This window comes from Drosophila mojavensis, unplaced genomic scaffold (genome assembly GCF_018153725.1).
Source record: "Drosophila mojavensis isolate 15081-1352.22 unplaced genomic scaffold, ASM1815372v1 contig_16, whole genome shotgun sequence".
NCBI lineage: Eukaryota > Metazoa > Arthropoda > Insecta > Diptera > Drosophilidae > Drosophila > Drosophila mojavensis.
Window position 1 is genome coordinate 2,888,163 of NW_025318693.1, and position 17,326 is coordinate 2,905,488.

Here is a 17,326-nt window from a genome sequence, read left to right on the forward strand (position 1 = left end):
GCTTGCAGCTTGTTGTTGCAGTTGTATGTCGCAAGTCGTCTAGGCCGAAGCTTAAAGTTTCCATAATTTTTGTTCAATTTTCACCAAATATGGTCGCAATTTTGCTAACAAGATTTTGCACTTGTTTGAGCTATAGCTCGAATTCAAACTTGTGCACACATAAAAATATGTGTATATAGAAATAAATAAATACATATATATATTTTTTAGAACACTTTGGAATTATGAAAAATCCGTTGTATTTATACGCATTATATATGTTATCCATTTGGCCATGATTTTGTTTATCATATTTAGCAAGTTGTTTTAGTATTTTGGCCATTACAATGTTATCCTCAATTGAAAGACATATGTATGTATATGTTTTATGCACAATATATATACATAAATAATAAATATTTGTATATGTATTTGTTTTCCGTTTGCTGGTCTTCTTGGCCACTGCCAAAAATATTGAATGAAAACAGTTACGTCATCATGTGGGTGTTGCTCGGATTTAAATAGACATTTTTTCTGTGCCCTCATTGCTGAACAGAATTTCTCCAAAACTTAAGAACAGCATATGCTGCTATTTAAATCAATAATTATATATATTTAAATACATAATATATGTATATATATTTAATATGAACAAAATATATGAAAATTTATCTGTTGAAATTAAATATGGAAATCTGTTATATACGATTAATTTTAAATAAGATTAATATTTAATAATAAATTAATACAAATGAGTTCTTTACTTAAGAAATTCTTTCGGACTTTTGTATTCTTGTTGAAAATGCTCATAAACACATACATTTTAAATTAAAAAGCAACTACTTTGTGTCTTTTTAGAATTTTGTACTTTAGCATATATAATTTTGTAGAACATCTCATTATTTGAATATATAGGAACCGCTAAATGTTTATGTCTACAAGTTAAATCTTTAATAAAGAAATAAAGAATTACTTAACTAACTTACTTAATATGAAATGTGAAAAAAATTGTAGGCAATTTAATTTAAATAAAAAAAAAAAATAATAATAAAAATATGTTATTTAAAAAAAGATCTACTATAATTTTCGATTACTACTTATTATATACATATATTATATTAAGGATTTAAGTATTAGTATTCCTTATAGGAGCTACATAAAGATATTTAAAAAAAAAAATAAAATTTTTTAAAGTAATAGATAAGTAAAAGTCTGAAATATATAACGGCTATCTGAATTATAAAAGTTTAGTTTCCGGAGCTGAATATGTAAATACATATATTAATCTCAAAGAGAAATTATTAATAAAAGTAGATAGCTTTTGTGACATAATCTATATTATCATTTAGCAACAATATATTTAATGAATTGTGCGTGCTCAAAAGTAAAATATTTCATCTTTAAATATAGATAGGTTAGGCTTTAAATCATAAATTGGTATTTATCACGTTCTGCACTAGATTGTGACTCAGAACAGTCTTGCTGCAATGGCTTTAATTCTTGGCTTAAAAATAATATATATACAAGTATGCACATATATATATATATATATATATATATATATGTATATATATATATATATATATATATATATATATATATATATATATATATATATATATATATATATATATATATATATATTCTCTTACATACATATATATGATTTTCCATGCAGTGGGAAATAAATTCAAAATCATAAAAACATTTTGAAAAATCTATAAAAAATACGCACAATACAGCAAAAAAAATATGTATGTATATAAGAGATTGTGAAGCAAAATTTTGTTTTTTGGCATATCAATAACTGAAATTTAAAAATAGCTCAAAAAAAAAAAAAAATCAGCCAAATAAAATAAAACAAAATCTTCATATACACACACAGAGAAGAATACAGGCACATTAAGCTTAAAATATACTGGGAAATTTTAAAATTCTTTGCGCCTACAAAGGAACAGGTGAAAGAGAAAGAGAGAGAGAGAGTTATTTAAATGAGCGCCACAATTTCGTTGTTGTTGCTGCATCGACTTGTTCTTTTTTTGTGTTCTTTGATTTCTCGTGCCTGTGCAGAAAAATAACGCGCTCGTAAATTGAGCACCCGTCGTCTGTGGCCATCGTGAATGCAGTTACAAAATAAAAATTTGAGCGCTCAACGATTTGTGTTGAGCATGCAAAACGCATGCCAGCTGCTGAGAGAGCAAACGAGCGTGCGAGTGAGGCGGTGCAGCAGTGCTGCCTGCCTCGTTGCTTCGCTGCTTTGCCCAAAATGTATTTCTGCTCACTCTCTCTCGCACACACACAGACTCTGCACACGCACACAGGCGCAAACAGCTTGAAATCGAAAAACGGCGGGCATCGAACGTCAGTATATTGAATAAATATTTTCAGTTGAACATCACAATCCGTTCAAGTCGCGGATAACTCCGAATAAAAGTTTTGTAAGTAAAAGGAATAAACAAGAAAACCTACAAAGAATCAAACTAGTTAAATCTTTTCAAACAGTTCAACATTAAATTAACAAATATTAATTGTGCTGCAGCTAATATTTAAGTTTAAAGCAAAAATTTAATTGAAAAACAAACAAGTGCCGAGAGTTTTCTTAAAAAAATTAAAAAAGGACATTGCCGAAAAATTACATAATCAAATCTAAAATACAAATAACAAATAGTTCAACTAATCAAAGTGCTGTGAATAACCGCAAATACTTTGCCAAGTATTTCAAATATTTAAGATAAATATATATACATATAAAAAAAAATTGAGGTTAAGCAACTTTGGCAAACAGTTTGAACTAATGCAAAAAATTATGATGACAAAAAAATTAAGAAAAGCCAATGTCTTTGTCTTAACCACAACTTGAGCTCTAGAATTTCAATTAAACGCATTGCATGAGATTAAAATACATATACATACACATATGATATGTGCATATATATATATGCAAATATAGTCAATAGGCTAATAGAAACGTGCTTAGATTAGATAAATTTACAAAAATATGTTGAGGCAGGACAAAAGAAGACAATAAAATGTAGCATAACTTCTAGATATTTTGTTTTGGCTAAAAAGAATTGTTATTTTTGGAAATAGTTCTCATGGTTTATAAGACCTCAAAGACCCCAATTATATTTTTTTATATTTCAAAATATTGCAAAATCACAAGCTCTTTATCCAACAGGGTACACTGTAATTTGATACAGAACCAGAGTGGCCGACGTTCGAATCTATCTAAAGACTGGCGTAGGCGAAATGCTTTCGTGTGTTCCTGAAAAGCTTTTCTCTCAGTTTATATTAAGTAATATCCATTCGCATAGCTATTAGGAAATATTCAACAGATGCCAGGCTATTTTTAGAGACACCAAAAGTACGAGAGACTATGATGAGAGAGAGAGAGAGAGATTGAGATTGAGTGTGATCTATGGAGCTTTTATAAGCTTTTAACGCTGCCAGGCTTTTTCAAATACACTTTTATATATACATTTGCATGTGTTTTTGATAGATACATTATATATATATATATATATATATATATATATATATATATATATATATATATATACATATATATATATATATATAATAAAATATATATATACATATGTATCAATATATATATGTATATATTTGTACTTTAAAAATAGCTGAGCATGCAAATTGTATGTATACCTGTTTTTCTTTGGATTATTTGGAAATTGTGAAGCTTTTGAAAATTTAGAATATTTATAAAATTGTGCGCTAGTTAGAATATAGCCGAGTAGCTGCCAGTTAAGGTGTGTATCAATATGTATAGATTTGTTCTATATCTAAAAATGTTAATGTGCTTAAAACCTCAAGATTTTGTACTATTTGGAACTATTACTATAGTACTATAGTACTATTGGAACTATAGAAATTCAATTCTAAAAAAGTCTACATTCATTGTTAATATTGTGACCAAAGGAAATAATGCAAAAAGAATTACAACTTATTTTTAAATATATAAACAGTAAGATCTATAAAGTACTTCCATATAAATACTATATTTGTATATATGTATGTATGTATATTCAACTGTATCAAAAATTCATACAAAACCATGGCATCCCTTTTTGGTTTATCAACTGAATCTTGGGTATTAACAGCATTGCATTTTTTTTAGATAGCAAACAAATGAGGAGTTTTTCGTATATAGGCTATATAGCTATATAGGCTCGTTTGTAGATGTATGTCATTGCCATTATTCGTGCCTCCGAAGTTATAAAATTCCAAAGTGATTTTCTGCTGAACAAACAAACATAATTCATTGTGTCACCTCGTTCGATTTGCGACATATATAACTACTTGTAAGACCCCATACCGTCTGTCCGTCTCAATGGGATATATATGGGGTATATGTATGCATATATATACATATATCTATATGCATATAAATTTCTGCTTCGATTGCATTTTCAGTTGTTGTTGTTGTTTTTGTTTGCTTGCCTAAAAGCCTGAAACCTGCCTTCGCTTAGCCAGTTGAATCTCTTTCAGGAGCTGCAATGTAAACAAAAGTGTTAAAAATAAACTCTGATGTACGCAGTATTATAAGTAATACAAGCACCCAAAGCTGGGCACTGACTCAATTAGTTTGGCATTCCAGCCATGACAAATTAAAATGTTGGTCAAGTATAATGCGCAGGGCTAACCCAGAGCTCCTCACAGCTGAATCCACAATCTCTCTCTCCCCCCTTCCCACCTCTTTCTTTCTTTTTCTCTGTCTATCTCTCTCTCTCTCTTTCTTCCTCTTTCTCTCTGTTACTCGAGTATGTGAGTCAGGCTGTTAGGCATTTTATTCCTCACCTTATCAACGCGACATTTATTCGACACGTTCCCCGCCTGGAAATCGCAGAGTTCAAGTGAATCGATGAGAGTTCGAAAAGTGCAAAGAAAACACAATCAGTTACTCATCTTATTTATCAAATTTGAGAACTTCATAATAATACAAGAGCCAGTGCATTGGGAAATTAAAAGAGGAAACCAATGCAATGCGCCCGACTAGAAGATACCCTATTCTGAGAATTGGGAGAATTTTAAGTATTTCTATTTTTTAATATTTGTAAATTTACTTCACGAAGTCATCAAGTTAAGTCTCAGTTACTTTGTATTGTATATATTATGACCTATTTCAATTAAACATAAATCAATGTATGCGGCCTTTTTAAGTTCTTGAATTAGCAGCTCAAAAAAGTTTTCAATAGAATCAAATATATGTATATATCTTTGTTTAGTTCAAATTTTCTTTACAATATATGTTAAAATAAACAATAACCATATAATAATTAAATGGCTTGATAAGCTCAGCGAACTCAATTAACTATATGCTAGATCAGGCACATTAACTTATTTATTATCGAACGAGCTCGAAGCTCCAATTCCGTTTGAGCACTTGCATATCGCAAATTCATGTTCTGTATCAAAATCTTACATATTCATTTTTTTTTACATATACATTATTATACCCTGAACCCATTTTCAATGGGAAATCAGGGTATAATGGTTTTGTTGAAATGTATGTAACAGGCAGAAGGAGGCGTGGCAGACCCCACAAAGTATATATATTCTTGATCAGGGCGACGAGCTGAGTTGATTTGGCCCTGTCCGTCTGTCTGTCCGTCTGTCCGTCTGTCCGTCTGTCCGTATGTATGAACGCGTCGATTTCAGAAGATATAACAGCTAGAGACTTCAAATTTTTTTTAAAATGTCCGTAATTACAGCGCGCATATCAAGTTTATCATTAAAAATCGATAACTCATCCCGATCTTTTTTTATCGATAAAAAACCTTATCGAAAACAAGTTATAAAATTATATCCTCTACACCTTTATTGCTAGAGTCTCCAAATTTTTAATGTATGCCTATATGCAATTTATACAATTTCGGTTTTTGTTAAAATTTACCCCCCACCCTTAAATTCACCCCCTCACCCTCACTTTTGTAAAAAGCGTATTTCAAATACTAGAGACTTGTGCTTTGGCAATTACATGCATATCCATGTCATAATCATAATCTGAAAGTTTCATGAAGATCGTACGTCCACAAAAAAGTTATTAAGTAATTAAGTTCTCATAGTAAGCGCTCACTGCCGCCCATGCGTGTTTATGCTTGTGTGTGTGTATATGTATGTAATTGTTTGTGTACGTGTGTGTGTGTGTATGTTTGTATGTATGTGTGTGTATGTATGCCTGTGTGTGCGTGCGTGCGTGCGTGTGTGTGTGTGTGTGTGTGCGTGTTTCTTGTGTAAGCTGAAAGACGCGAAAAATTATTGGAAATAGCTATTACTCCAAGGGTTCAGGGGATCTCGTAGTCGAGTAGTCTCGACTAGAGCTTTCTTACTTGTTATTATTGTTATTATTATTATTAATATTTATTATTTTTTTTTTTTTTTTTCAATTAAAATCTTGAATATTTAATCTTTTAGACAACGAAAAACTCAATGTAATTTTTACTTTTTTTTTCGAAATTTGTGACCTTAGAGAAGTCATGACACACCCATTAGAGTCTTATTTTATTACAGCTAAACATGTCTTTCCTTCACTCTTTACATTGATAATCTCTTTTGAGCCTAACTCATCTGGGCAAGCAGCTTTAAGCTGCTTTGGTTGTTCCATTAATCGATTCGTAGTCAGGTTCGCATCCCATTGTTTCAGTTCACAAATTGTATTTTAATATTTCGCTGGCGTCTTTCAATTTCTCATCATTTAAATCATTTAGAGCTATAGCCAGCACGTTCTTCAACGATTTGTCTGTCCCCAAAATAAGATTTCGAACAAAGCGCAAGAGAATGGGAACTCTGCTCGGGATGAAGCACCTCCTCCCCCAATTAGCTATGCTGGTCACAAGCGACTCTTCGCGAAGCTGGAAGCATAGCTAAGTAGAGAGCTACCAAAAATTGTGTCAATTTCTTTCAGCTTATTTGTATTTATTTTGCTTTATGATAAAATAAACTAGAGATGTGCAAAAAATAAGCGAGATTTGTACAATTATGGTCGTATTAATAGGTAGCCCAACACAGACTTTGGGTGATTTATACCCAGAACCCATTGCTAATAAGAAATCTGTGTTTAATGGTTTTGTTAAAATAAATATGGAAAGCACAAGGAGGCGTGACAGATCCATAAGTTATATATATGCTTGATCAGAACGACGAACTGACTCAATAAGTATGAACGCAAAGATCTCAGAACCTATAACAACTACAGACTATAGATTGATTTGTAGGTTACTGCTGACCTATGAGTGATCGAGTTTGTTTTGAAAAAGTCTATAACTATTTCTCTTTTAATATTATCGATTAAAAAGCGATTCAAATTTTAGTCAATAGTTATATCTTCTATTATTATTATTATTATTATTATTATTATTATTATTATTTAATAAATGTAGAAAATTAAACGACAATAAACATATACTAAAAACCTATCCTAAAAACTATAAAAATTATTGTTAACTTGTTGTTGTAACGTGGAAAATGTTGTAAAAGTCATAAACACATTGTATACTTCTTTAGAAACTCTAATGTAAATCTATCAGACAATAACTCCATACATCTATATCAGTATGTATGTATATGGTTTCTTAAATCAGATAATCATAAAGAGTTGTAAATTCACTTTCTCAAATCTTATGTGGCGCCGGTTATCGCATAAAATTTAATTACTTTATTGTTTTGATATTAATTTCCATTTCAATTGGGATTTACGTTTTGATGTTCATTTCAATTTTCCATTTCAGTTTCTTTCGAGCGCAGTAGAGACAAATAAAAGCCAGCCACCATGGATGCCATCAAGAAGAAGATGCAAGCGATGAAAGTCGACAAGGATAGCGCATTGGAGCGCGCTCTCGTTTGCGAGCAGGAGGCACGCGATGCCAACACCCGCGCCGAGAAGGTAAGCACTCGACCGTGCAACGCATGTTGCATGCCCCAGTCCAGCCAAGAAGCAGAAGAAGAAACATAAACAAAACTATTTATTGCTAACAATGAAGAAAACAACCATAATTAATGGCTGTTAAATTGTTAACACCTGCATATTTAATTACCTGTTGCCTGTTACCCTGTCCAATAATAATCGATATCTCTCTCTCTCTCTCTCCCTTCTTTGTTATCGATCACAGGCCGAGGAGGAGGCTCGCCAACTGCAAAAGAAGATCCAGACCGTTGAAAACGAATTGGATCAGACCCAAGAGGCTTTGACCCTGGTCACTGGCAAACTGGAAGAGAAGAACAAGGCTCTGCAGAATGTAAGTCCACAGTTAGAACAATTTATATATATTAAATTCCAAATTAGTTTAGTCCTAAGTTAGAGCTAAAAGACAATTATAAACAATTTTTGAATGAAAAAATTTGAATAGGTTAGGCTTTGCATGAGTTTTTAACTGGTTTTATATATAGTTACATATATTATTATATTATGATCAATACTGATGTAATATTAATTATCAGACATAGAATTTTGTTTACAGTATTATTGGTTTTTATATTTTAAATATAATTTCATAGTTCTGTTTTAAAAATCTATTATTTTGCATATTTGAAAAATTAAATTAATTAAAAATCGAGTAAAACCTACCCTGTATACAAATGTCTTCTATTTAAAATATTTATAGTAATTCAAATGCCATAGAAAAATTAAAAATGTTTATTAAGAAAAAAAAATCTAATTAACTTAAAAGCTCTTTAAACATAATTAGATTAAAATTCAAATTTAGATGCAGACAAGTTTCTTTTGAAAACCAACTCTTTCAATTTCCACATATATTATCTAATCATATCCGAAAGTAGGTCATCTGCAGAATTTTAGAATATTTTTTGAGACTGTCTAAGTATTACTAGAGATTTATGATACGTATATTCTGAATAAGCATTGTTTCCATTGTGAATTAGTCAGACGAATGCAAGAAATACACTTGAAATCAATACTAGAATAAGACTTTTATGACTATAGATATATATAACCTATAAATATATATACATACATAAACAATTTGGTGACAGCGAAAATGGGGTTTGGGCATTGGAAATTTGTGCCATCTGTTTGGCATTAAGAATTTCACGGGTGTTTTACGTGTTGATTTTCATAAATGTTTCCTCGTCAAATGTTTGGGGAAATGCGTTCTGTATGCTTCCCTTATATTCCATAAAAACTTTAAAGTTTTTTAAACAGAAATAAATGAAAGAAGAAATTCCAAGTGAAAAACATCGAAACTGATTTGCTGTTGGCAACGCCTTTGTAGCGCGCTATTTTTAAATATGTTTAAATAGCTTTGGCTGGGTGCGAAAGAGACGCAGCGACTGTGCAGCATGTGCGTTTAAGCGTGTTTGTGAGAGAGTGTGTGTGTGTATCAAATAACGCAAAAGCAAAGACAAAATGCGATGTTTTTCTTTTACTGTGTTTGCTTTAGCTTTGCCAAAATATTTGCTCAAGCAAATTTGTTTTTTCTATTCTTTTTCTCTACAATGAGAAATTTGAAATAGCTGCCGCGCAGTATTTAGCACATTTTTCTTGGACTGTTCGGTTGCGTTTCCAATTGGAAAATGTATAAAGTTTTTCATTTGATTTGATTTGGTTTTTTCGATTTGGATACGAAAGTATTTCAAGGACATTCGCCGTTTTCGTTGCCAATTGGCAGCGTTTCAAAATAAGTAAAAATATGTTTAGTGTTCACAGGTAACGAAGAAAACAATAAAAAAAAATGCTTATCAGACAACATAATTCAAAAGTTTTGACAAAATACTTTGGCCCATTATCATTATCAATATATTTTGATGTCATTGTTGCTTGCCGCACACCCTTCCCTTAAATAAATAATGATGAGATACAGACGACCGAGACGGCTGAGTAATATGCGCAAATATGATAAAAGAAATAGAGAAGCGAATAAACAGCAATTAAATCAAACAGAACACACAAATGAAATTAACAGAAAATGAAAATGGAAATGAGTACAGAGCGAGCAATCACACTCCCGCTCTCTCACTCTCAGAGAGTATGCAAGTGGGCGGCGGGGGCTGACAGTGCTAGTGCCTTGCGCTCCTTTACACCCGCATAGCGCACGCACTGCAACACTAATACATATGCAGGCGGGAATAGCTGTGCATAATGCTGACTCACTCGCACATGTGCCGCACTGACTGTCGCTGCCACTACCGCTTGGCAGGGGGCGCTGCCACCACCACCACCACCACCACAACAACAACACCATCAGCAGCAGCAATGGAAAGACAGTGAGTATGTGAATGAGAGAGAGAGAGAGCGCGCGCGGCAAAGAGACAGAGCGCGCGTACGCCGCGATGAGCGAGCGCATGGCCACAAAAATGATCGCACAACACTTTCAAGTACAACGCCAAAGCAAGCAGCAAGCAGCAACTGCCGGAGGGGCCGAACAACTAGCAGCCGAACCGAGCCGTCCGCACGCCGCATTAATAATTACAATAAATTCAATAATAATTAGTCAATTAATTCAATAAATAATCTTAACGTCTTCTTAGTAATTTGGTAACAAGTGAATCACTATTTTTATTTAATTTCATTTAAGTAAACTTTTAGTGATTTTCAATTACATAAATTCAATTACAATAAAAGCAACGGCAACTAAGATCGCAAAAACAAAAAACGTGTTGCGGAAGTTGGCCAAATACGCAAATTTTCCCTTGCTCAGTTTTTAACGCGCGACTGAAAATTGAGAAAAGCGAAAAGAGAAAGAGAGAGATAGAGAAACCGTATTAAATCATCAGTAAAAATAGATAAAAGACTCAAAGCTAACGGTACTATGAACACAGCTGTTTGAACAACAACAACAACCAAAGAGAAAAACAACACGCACCAAATCACACAACAACAAAATAAAAAGCGGCAGTTTATAATTAATATGTACGAGAAAACATTAACAATAGGAACTGCAAAAGTTAATAATGCATATGAGTGGCAAAAAGTGAGTTACAGCAAAAATCAATCGACATCGACAGCGAAGGCGGCAGCGGCAACGGCATCGGCGTCGGTGGCTAAAACCAAACAAAAACAGCAAAAGCCTAAAACAACATTAACAAAGACAGCAAAAAATGCAACAGATATACAAATTAAACAAACCAATTTGAACCCTAACAAATGAACAACAAAAGTTTTAACGTATCTTAAGCCGGCAACGCAAACGCCGCTTATTAAAAGATACGTTGGCAACGCGGCACGTCGTCAAACGCTTGCGCACCAAATAAAGCGGGCACATCGCCATCTATTGACGAGTGGCGGCAACGATAAGCAACCGCCAAAACAACAAAAGCGTAATAATAAACAAATATGTACATTAAAAGACAATCATTTTGTATAGAATGCAACGCATTTTTCGGGGTTTCCGGACTATTATGCTATGCATTCTATGCAAAATGAAAACAAGTGCACAAGGCAAACGTAGTTGTAGTTTTTTCTTTTGTGAAGAAACTTTGTCTTGTGCACTTGGCTGGTCACACTTTTTCTCAGCTATCGATATTGGTAATTGCAAATCAGCTGATTTGCACGATATGTGTACCGAAAATACCGATATCGATATATAGTAATATCAACAATTCCATATAAAGCAGGTAGCAGCGCAGCTGCTGCAGGACAGCAGGCAAAAACAACAAAACAGCAGCAGCAACAGCAGCGCAACAGACGCATAATTAATGCAAATAAACAGTCCCAAAGCCACAAAAGTGAACAACAGAAACACAAGCAAAAAAAGCAATCAAATAGCAAGCGTGGCAAGAACGGCTCCGACGGCTGCAAATCGGAGCTTTCATCCCGTTGGGGCTCCATCGAGGAGCAGCTGAATGTGCTCGATAAACTGCTCTACTACGATGAAAAGGCGGAGCTTTATCTAGCCCAACTCTACAATAATTATCAGCAGTTGCAGCGATCGCAATCGGAGCTATCGGACGACTGGAGTTGGAGTAATTCCGATTCAGAAATGTCACAGAGCAATAGCGTCGACGACGATGCGCTGTCCAGCACCAGTGGTGCGGGCAGCCACAGCACCATCAATTCCAATTCCAATGCCTCGTCTCTTGTGCCGTCTTCGCTCAAGAGACGCGGCCACCAGCATCATCCACGCTTCGCTGGCACACGGCGTCCTAACGTGCCTAATGTGCAGGAAATCCTGGCCGCCCTCTATCGCGGCGACTCCAAGGGCGTGCTCTCCAATTTGCGTGGCGAATCGACGCCGCAGACGCAGCCCCCAACAGAGGAGCAGCCAGTTGCTAGTCGCAGCTCGCTCAGCCTTCCTCTTAGTGAATCTGTAACAAATTCTCTGGGCAGCAACAGTCCCACACCAACTGATGAGAGCAGCATGCTGGACGAGACAATGCCAGCAGTGACGCCAGCAGCAGCAACTGCAGGTGAACCAGACGCGCTACCTGCTGCCAGTAGCAAAAAGAAGAAGAAGCGTGACAAAGGCGACAAAGAGAAATCGGACCGCAAAAAGAAATCCTCTTCAAGCACTGGAGGCAAGCGTGAGAGAAGCAAACGTCAAGGTGGCAGCGGCGGCATAATGGACGTTAGCAGCGACAGCATTGCAACAGATCTCAGTGCGGGCGCCATTGATGAGGGCATTGTACTAAATCCTGAGGATGAGGACTCACAAGCCCAGGAATGGGCAAAGCTGCGTTGCACCAGCGAAGCGGCAGAGATTGTGGCCGAACGGGAGGCGCGACGCAACAAAGGACGTTGCGCTGACTACCCGGGCCTGGCGTTCGGACGCTCCATCTTCAGCTCCGACACCATGATGAAGTTCAACATCATTCGGAATGAGCTGCACAACATTATGAACACGCAGCTGAAGCGGGTAATTAGCTGTGGGCTAGCCTAATCTTTAAAACACCGAATTTACTCCATTTATTTGCACTAATCATATTTTTATCTCTTTCTTCAAGCCGCCTTTGTTGTCGCCTCTGCCAGAAAGCGTAAAAGACAAAACTATGCAGAAAGTTTGGTTAGGTTCAGAGTGAATTCTGTCTATTATTCTATCTATGAATGCTCCAAATTTGTTCTTTTTGTTCTCTTTTTCGCACACACACACACATACACACATGTATATTTGTATGCGTGAATTTGTGTGCATTGCAAAGCGATTACGTCGCCGTCTTCGTTTTGCTTTCTTCGACGTTCGCCGAATTCCGTTTCTGCTTTAACCCTTCGCTGGCCCGTCAAATCGTTTGTCATTGCAATTGTCCGCAAGTTGTATGAAATCTTGACCCCATTTACGCATATGTACATACATACATACGTATGCACGTTCTGTGGGTTAATCGCTTAACAACTGTCGTGAAGGTTTTTATTTCTATATGTATATAAACATATACGCACATTTGTTTTCTTATTGCTCAGCACAAAAGTATTTCAACTGTTTATCTAGCTAAAGCAAAAACATTCCTATTTACTTAATTGCAAGCAATTGTTTAATTAGTTACGCAATCGCGCGCTCCCAGCATTTGGTACATTGTTTGGCCGGTTAACGGTAAACTTGACGAGCACCTGTTGCACTCACACTCGTTGTGTGGGCGTCACTCGCACTCGCGGTGACTCTCCCAAAAAGGTAGCAGATAACAAAACAGACCAAATGTTACAAGTGCTACAATTATCTGTGCTTATGCACACTCGTGTACCCGCACCCGCACACATACACACACATAGAATTCATCTAGTTGTGGAACTCCATAAAAAGCATCAGTTGCTTTACAGCAGCTAAAAAAAAAAAAATAAATGATAAAATTAAACGAATACGTTTTGTGGCCAAAAATGTATTTCTTTTCAAACATGGCTCGACAATTATTATTTATATTAAATTAAACGTATTCTCAGTTTTCTACGTGTTCTCATAACCGCTGCAAAACGCCAATGACCTTCGTTCTACGTGTGTGTATGTGTATGTACCTCTATGTATGTGCACCCCACTAAGGTAGTGTGTGTTCATTTATGTGGCACTGACGTTTACTTTTAATTTCTTTTCAATGCCGCACAGTTGCCAAAAATGGGCAGGCATGCTTATTTTAATTGAAATTGACCATTGGCAATCATCGTTTGTATTATCAACAATTATGTCATTTGCCAAATACAAATCGCATTTCCACTTGTTGCTCGCGCGCGCCCTCTGTCTATCGGTATCGATATCGAGCTTTGTACAATCGTCAACTGTCTCGGACTAGGACCACATGCGAACGCTCAGCAACAGCAACAACTACAACCTGATACGAACAACGCTCGGTGTCGCAGCGACCAATGATTAGTCATTTGTGCTGCTCCTGCTTGCGTGTTGATAAGCCTGATAGAGCACCGGCATTATATGCCGTATTATACAATTATCTTGTTTGTTGGCTAGGGTAGGTGGTGAGTGGCGAGTGGGGAGGATTGAGGCACACTCACACACGCACATGTACTATTTTTGATGACAGGTTGCTTACTCATTTTCACTGGCGTATGGGCAATTTGCCAGTCGTCATTTTCGCTCGCAATTTTGCATAATATTAATTGTATTGGAGAAATAAGGAAAAAATCTCAAATATTTCTTCACTAATTAATGCAAACAACAACAAACATGTAGACTGAATTTTTAGCGGCTTTAACAGGTTTTCCAGCGGGAAAGCCGCATATACACACTGGTTAGCGCACTCGCACTCACACACATGTAGATATGAGCGACACGACACGACACATAGGCGAGGCACTGTCAGACTGGAAAGTCGCACACACACATACAGCAGTTGTCTCTTTCGCACAACGTATAAACCACCACCGCCGCTTTGTAGACATGAGCATGCAAAGTGTTTCAGCGGTTCATTTCCAGTTACGTACTCACAAATGCCAGTCGCAGAATCGCGTCGTTTTATCGTCTTCGTTTCTACGTGTGTGTGTGTAGTTTCTGTGCAGCTTTCTGCAATTAAATATTTATATTAATATTGTTTTAATATATAAAATTATTTTTCAACTATAAGTGTGCATCAAGTGTGCTCGAATCTAATCGGCCCTTCACACAAAATAAAAAAAAAGAAATACGACAGGCAGCAGAGCAGCAGCAGCAACGAAGCAAACCAGTAAAAGAAGAGAAAAGCAGTAGAAGAGAAAGAAGAAAAAAAACCGGTGGTTAGCGCATACTCTTGTCTGTGTCGTCGCTTCGTTCGGCCGTTCGTTCTATTACGTGCGTGTGTTGGTGTTTCACAGTTTATAAATTAAATATATTCTGGTGCTGCCATATCGAAAGAAATTTGTATTTAGAATAAATACAAAAAATAAGAGGCAAAAGCCAATACAAGTGTGCTTCAGTGTTAACTGCCAATCGCCGGTCAAAAAAGCAATCCCCATCTGCCACTGCCTGCCAACGCAAAGTCCAATTGTAAACACTTACCACAAACACCCACAAGTCCAAAAAACAAGCACAAAAATGACGACCAGCATTCCACAAGGTACACTTTTGGATGTACTCAAGAAGAAAATGCGTCAGACCAAAGAAGAAATGGAAAAGTATAAAGATGAATGCGAGGAATTTCACAAGAGACTACAACTTGAAGTTGTTCGACGTGAAGAAGTAAGCAATCGGCAACATTACAATTCAGTTTAAAAGAAACTATATACATAGATACAGTTTGCTGCTACTTTTGGTATAAAGATTTTGCATCAAAGCTGAACCATCGCTCAAGATTAGTCCAGCGCAAGCATTTCTTCGTTCTGAGCAGTGCCAACGTTTCCAATGCAAATACATGCTCATGAACACAGACACTCTGCCTGACATACAAACACAAATACTAATGCAAGTTCACTGACAGACTGTCACAGTCAAATACACGCTCTCATTCTTTGCGCGCTCTTTGCGCTGCTCTCTCGATCCCTCTCTGTCGCTCGCTGTCTTGCCACAGTTGTGTTGTTTTGTTCCTCCATGGGTTTACTGTCTTTTTTATTGGACTATCTTTTGTTATGAATTTCAATTTGTTGTATGTACGTACATATAAATATACATATATATACGCAGAGTTCGCTTCTGTTTAATTTGATCACAGTTCATATTTCGTACGTTCTAAACTATTGTGAATTAAGTGACCAAAATTCATTCACCTTTCAAAATCCCATCCAAAAACGGGGCACAAACCCGCACAGCATTTCATTAACATATCAGTAGAAAAAGCAATCTATTCAGTGAAAACTTAAACTTGAGAAAAGAACTGAAACCGGCCTCTCTATTCAGTTCAAAACCATAGTGCTTAGTTAGCGGTGTTCTAAATTCGATTAATTATAATTTTAAGCCACGGCCAACAATGGCTTCTTAACATGTTTGAGTATGTGTACGATATTTTTGGCCCAAGCTACATGTGCGTTAAATTCAATTCTAATTAGTCAATTACGCAATATAGGCCTATATGCATACATATATGTAGATGTATGTACATGTGTATATTTTATATGTAGATTAGTGTATGTGAATGCAAAGTTTGTAACGCAGCATTGACGACATTGTTGACGTCATTTTTTATGAAGATGTTTTCAGTTGTTTCTCATAGTCCTTCGATCGCGTATTGTTGAAATTTCTAAAACTGTAACGGCACTCCCCAAAATCAAAATGTATTTTCATTTTGAGCATTCCCATTCCCATTTTGTCTGTCATCTATGCCCCGTTAGTTGCTAGTTTTTGCGCTCATTTTTCCACGCTTTTGTCAAGTGATTGACGTTTAGTTCAGCCCCTTCGCTTGCTAGTGGCACAAAACTGAAACAAGTAACATAATGTGCTTTGTTGTTTTAATTTTTATAGACAATGCTTTCAATGTCATTTGCGTGGCCCCAGCAGCAGTTCATGCTCCCTCTCTCTCTCTCCCCGCCACGCATTCTCTTCCTTTTTGCTATTACGAAATTGAGCACTGATAATTCAATGCCTCATTGTGACAAATTGGTTTTGATTTGTTGCCTTCTGGACAAGTACTCTCTTCCTCTCTCACTCTGTCTTTCTCTTCTATTACATTTCGTAATTTCGTCAACTGTCACATACAATTTGAGATTACAACACACGACCAGATAGACATGCATGACAGTAGCTACATGCTATAAAACTCTAGTATATTTTATGCTTGAGAGATCGCTACTTTTACGCTTTACAAGTTGGAAGTGGTTTGCTTACAGTTTTTATGGCTTATTTTCGGGATCATAATTAAAAATGCATCATATATAACATTTAAACACACCCTACGCACTCGAACGTAGCCTCTCGTCTCTTCTGTTATTGTTGTTGGTATTGTTTTTCTTTTTTTTTTTTTTTGGTTTCGTTGCCACAGCAATTTGAGTCAAATAAAAAATTCAAGGTGTGTGTGACTAAGCCGTCAACAA

General features: G+C 35.7%; 1 protein-coding gene and 1 long non-coding RNA gene across 13 annotated transcripts in view; one reads left to right on the top strand and one right to left on the bottom strand.

Annotated features, from left to right (window-relative positions):
* The first annotated feature begins 2,309 nt into the window (after positions 1–2,309).
* LOC6573630 (tropomyosin-2) overlaps positions 2,310–17,326 on the top strand; it is a 30,980-nt gene continuing 15,963 nt past the window's right edge. For 4 of the 11 annotated variants that reach the window (XM_044007483.1, XM_015167042.3, XM_015167034.3 and 1 more), the window contains exons 1-3: positions 2,310–2,417; positions 7,728–7,882; positions 8,109–8,234. In XM_044007483.1, the coding sequence (XP_043863418.1) occupies positions 7,769–7,882; positions 8,109–8,234 (240 nt within the window). In that variant the 5' untranslated portion in view covers positions 2,310–2,417; positions 7,728–7,768. Of the gene's footprint in view, positions 2,418–7,727; positions 7,883–8,108; positions 8,235–14,781; positions 15,543–17,326 lie in introns of those variants that run through there. The other 7 variants (XM_015167045.3, XM_015167037.2, XM_015167046.3 and 4 more) reach the window with 6 other exon arrangements.
* LOC122756843 lies at positions 7,728–8,110 on the bottom strand. Of its 2 annotated transcripts, none has more exons than XR_006356686.1 (2): positions 8,034–8,110; positions 7,728–7,957 (listed from the first exon to the last, which is right to left on the bottom strand). It is a non-coding gene; the product is annotated as an uncharacterized LOC122756843 (long non-coding RNA). The 2 variants fall into 2 exon arrangements; XR_006356685.1 differs by having other exon boundaries at positions 7,728–7,967.